Source organism: Alligator sinensis, unplaced genomic scaffold (genome assembly GCF_000455745.1).
Source record: "Alligator sinensis unplaced genomic scaffold, ASM45574v1 scaffold1698_1, whole genome shotgun sequence".
NCBI lineage: Eukaryota > Metazoa > Chordata > Crocodylia > Alligatoridae > Alligator > Alligator sinensis.
The window spans coordinates 42,416-46,242 of NW_005843190.1; the positions used below are offsets into that span (position 1 = coordinate 42,416).

At 43.5% G+C, this 3,827-nt stretch overlaps 1 protein-coding gene across 1 annotated transcript in view; it reads right to left on the minus strand.

Annotated features, from left to right (window-relative positions):
• Positions 1–339: 339 nt before the first annotated feature.
• SYBU (syntabulin) overlaps positions 340–3,827 on the minus strand; it is a 58,017-nt gene continuing 54,529 nt past the window's right edge. The window contains exon 6 of the mRNA XM_025194398.1: positions 340–2,110. Within this exon, the coding sequence (XP_025050183.1) occupies positions 976–2,110 (1,135 nt within the window). The 3' untranslated portion in view covers positions 340–975. The remainder of the gene's footprint in view (positions 2,111–3,827) is intronic.

The window sequence follows — 3,827 nt, forward strand, 5'->3', positions numbered from 1 at the left end:
GCAGGGGGTCGGACTCGATGATCTATTGAGGTCCCTTCCGACCCTAACATCTATTAATCTAACGGGTGGGACTGCTGCAAAATGCCTGTTAAATAAGCTCTGCAAGCTGCAAAATCCCTTTGTCTTGCTGCAATTTAAGCAGGTCCCTGCTCATGCAATACATCAACTACAGAGCCTTTCACCTCTGGGATAGTGGTTGCTGTGGGAGGTGTATCTAAGTGTTCACTGCTTTCTAAGCAATAAGAGTCCAGAGTTACCTTGTGAAAGCTCATCCTTGAGTTTAGTTTTGTTTAAATATCTATTGCTAAAAGAAAACACTGATTCATATTTTCAACATGCTTTACTGTAATTGTGATTATAAAGGTTATTTCCAGTAAAACACAAATAAACAAAAAAATAAGTTAATACACAATACATTATAAACAGTATTTCACATGGCTTGATGACTAGCACGTTCCAATAAGGATTTGCTTAAGACTTTAAAACAACAATATTCATAAAGTGTATCCACACCCATGTTTATCAAACGTAACAAGATCCGAGACTCTCAACCTACACAAAACATTTTTGGTTACAGTCCCTTGTACACAAGACCAGTGGAATGCTTGGGTAGTTACGTATTTTAAGAGAGCACTATGCAAGACGAGCAATACAATACATGCCAGAAGCTGCCTTGGAAGTATGGTTGTGTTCTTCTTTATAAGAATTGATGCTTCAGACTATATGAAAAGCGTTAGCATGCTTTGTAAAATGTGTGTGATACACTTAGTGGAAACAAGTCTCAATGCCATCTAGTCATCCTTCACTTTCAAACAACCTTTATGAACATGTTTTTAACTAATTATAGTGCAAATCAAAGAGGCAAGAGCAAAATGACAGACTTTGCCTTTTGCATACAATATTTCTTCTGGTATATTACGATTCTCTTCCATCCACCAATCCAACTAATTGACACCCAATAATGGACAGTGAAGTTTATGTTTTGATAATGAAGGGCGTACGACGAAGGGTGTGTAGTGCCATCAGGCAACAGCCACGAAGCAAAGCTCCAATATTGTACATGGGATCTGTTCCTCCTCTCTGAGTACTGAACACCCACATTACAGTTGGTACAACAGGGGCTGCTACAGCCAAAAGATCTATGAGGAAACTGGTGCTCCAGTACCTCTTCATAATGCCTGCCTGAGGGACAGTACTGACATATCTGAATGTCTCATCATGAGAGGCTCTAAAATCAAGTTCCTTCATGAAATGATTTTCATTAACTCCATAATCCACCTTACAGAACAAAGACTCTGTGGGAGACAAAAGGATGGCAGAATTTGGATCACTTGGAGTTAAGTCCACTACCAGACTGGAGTCACTGAAACATGCAGCAGGAAATCCATCCCAGTCCTTCAGAGCAGAAGATGGGCTCGCAGGACTGATGTCTTGTGATCTGAGTATGTTTTGAATGAGCTGCTCCACATCTGGGCTGTATGGCACCACATCAGTCTGAATGGCCTGTTCCATCACCACAGTGTCATCACTTTCCTCCCTTTCCTCTTCCTGGAAGAAAGCTACTTCTTCATCAGGAACACTTTCAAATGCATTTTGGCTTATGGTAGAAGGTCTGGCAGTGTAGCTGTAGAGGTCCTGATCACCAGATTCATGTGCAGTCGTGGTCATAATCTCTTCAAATAAATCAGTCCCAGTGGACATGTCATCATTGAGCAACACTCCACTGTCTGCCATCTCCTCTGTGGCTTGGTCCTCCATTACTAGGCTGTCTGCCATTTTGGAATATGCTGTTAAAGACTTACTGGGTGACCCGCACATGTACTCTAGACCCTGCTCATCCCTCAAAGAACCATTCTGAGCCATCTCCATGCTATGAAGCAAGGATTCTAGTTTCTTGTTTTGGATATTTATATCTATGAAATATTTCTGAATCCCTTTGTCCTTCTCAGCTAAGCTATTTTTCATAGTCTCAATAACCTGCTTGAGTTGTTTGATCTCTTTTCTTGCCTCCTTCAAAGCCAACTGTGCTTCCACACGATGGCACTCTTCTTCAATCCAGTCTTCCCGCATGCGTGCCAGCTGAGACTTAAGCTCCTCTATTTCTGTTTCCCTGAAGCAAAAGCAAAATCATTGTGTTGCCCAAGAAAGTTTTAAGAAGAATTAAATGATTTCTAGCTTTTAGTGGAGCTCAAGAGTTAGCTTAAATGACAGCTGAGCTAGGCTTGGAATTGTATAAGCAAAAGAATTAGGATTTTGAGATGCTGAAAAGTTTAGAATTAGGGGTGTCCTTGACAAATAATAAATCTCAAAACTACAGCTGAAGTGTCTTCAGCATAAAGTTTTTTCAACTCCAGGGACAAGGAGTGTGTTTTAGTTTTTTCCATTTCTTTTCTCTTTTTAATATATTTGACACAGACTTTGTGATAGGCATCTGGCTGGGGTCATCTGACCCCAGCCATCTTTCCTGCCTAGGCAGGGGGTCGGACTCGATGATCTGCTGAGGTCCCTTCGGACCCTAGCATCTATGAATCTATGTGACGGTTTAAGTAACAAGGATAGAAGTGCATCCTCTGATATCCTTGAAGTATGTCCTGAGGCTCTATAGGTTTCTACTCTTAGCACTCCTGGAACTGCCTGATGAGCTGTTCATTGCGAAGTCCTGAATGGCTTCTTACGATTTACTGCTCATTTGATTTCATTAAAACCACAGAGCCTATCCTAATTTAGGATTAGAAATTGTTTAAGAAGATTTTCTGAGAGGCTTTAAATAGCAGCATCGCTGCTCATTTAGTCTTTCAGGTTCCAAAAAATGAATGATTACATCTCAGCCAATTCCAAGATAGCAGCAGTGTAAATACTTCATTAAAAATAAAAGGGAAATAATCAAATTGCCAGTATCTGTAATGCTTCTGCTATTCTGGAGCTAGACTGTTCTCGGTGATGGCAGATGATAGAACAAGGAGCAATGGTCTCAAGTTGCAGCAAAGGAGGTTTAGGTTGGATGTTAGGAAAAACTCTCACACTAGGAGGGTGGTAAAGCACTGGAACGGGTTACCTAGAGCGGTGGTGGAATCAACCTTGGAGATTTTTAAGGCCTGACTCGACAAAGCCCTGGCTGGAACAATCTAGTTGGGGATGGTCCTGCTTTGAGCAGGGGGTTGGACTTGATGACCTCCTGAGGTCCCTTCCTTCCAACCCTAATTTTCCATGATTTTATTTGATCAATGGAAGCATTTAGAGGGGGAGTCTATCGCACAGAGATGGTAGCAGGCAGGAAAGAGGTTGGAGCAGAAACAGTAGCATAACTAGGGGAAAGGAAGTGGAGCACCAGCCCTGGGCACTGACTACTGAGGGAATGCCAGAAGGCTACCCCCTCCACCCCAGAAGTCTTTGCCACTACAGGGGCAGCCTTGCATGCCTAGCCATGGGAGCTGGGCAGGTGCAGTCCTGCACTAAGTGTATCTGGGGACAAGCAGAATGGTGCTTCACCCACAACCACTGGGGAGTCTTTGCTACAACAGGCACAGCCCTGTGTCCAAGAGCGTATATGGGGAGGTAGGGAGCCAACGTGTCACTGGAGCAGCTCCTGTGGAGCCTGCGCCAGGGGGCTGCTGCCACTCAAATTGGTGCGGCTATACTGTGCACGTGCCTTCACCCCAGACACTGAAGGAACTTGTTATCCCTCTGGGCAGTGGCCCCTGTACACCACTCAGGTGTAGCTTTGGGAGGATAGCAGTGGCAGGTGCATTCACTGATGTTGCTCCATATGCCTGGGGACTACAAAGAAGTCTTGCGGGGCTGTACAATAATCTGTGCCTCACTCTTTC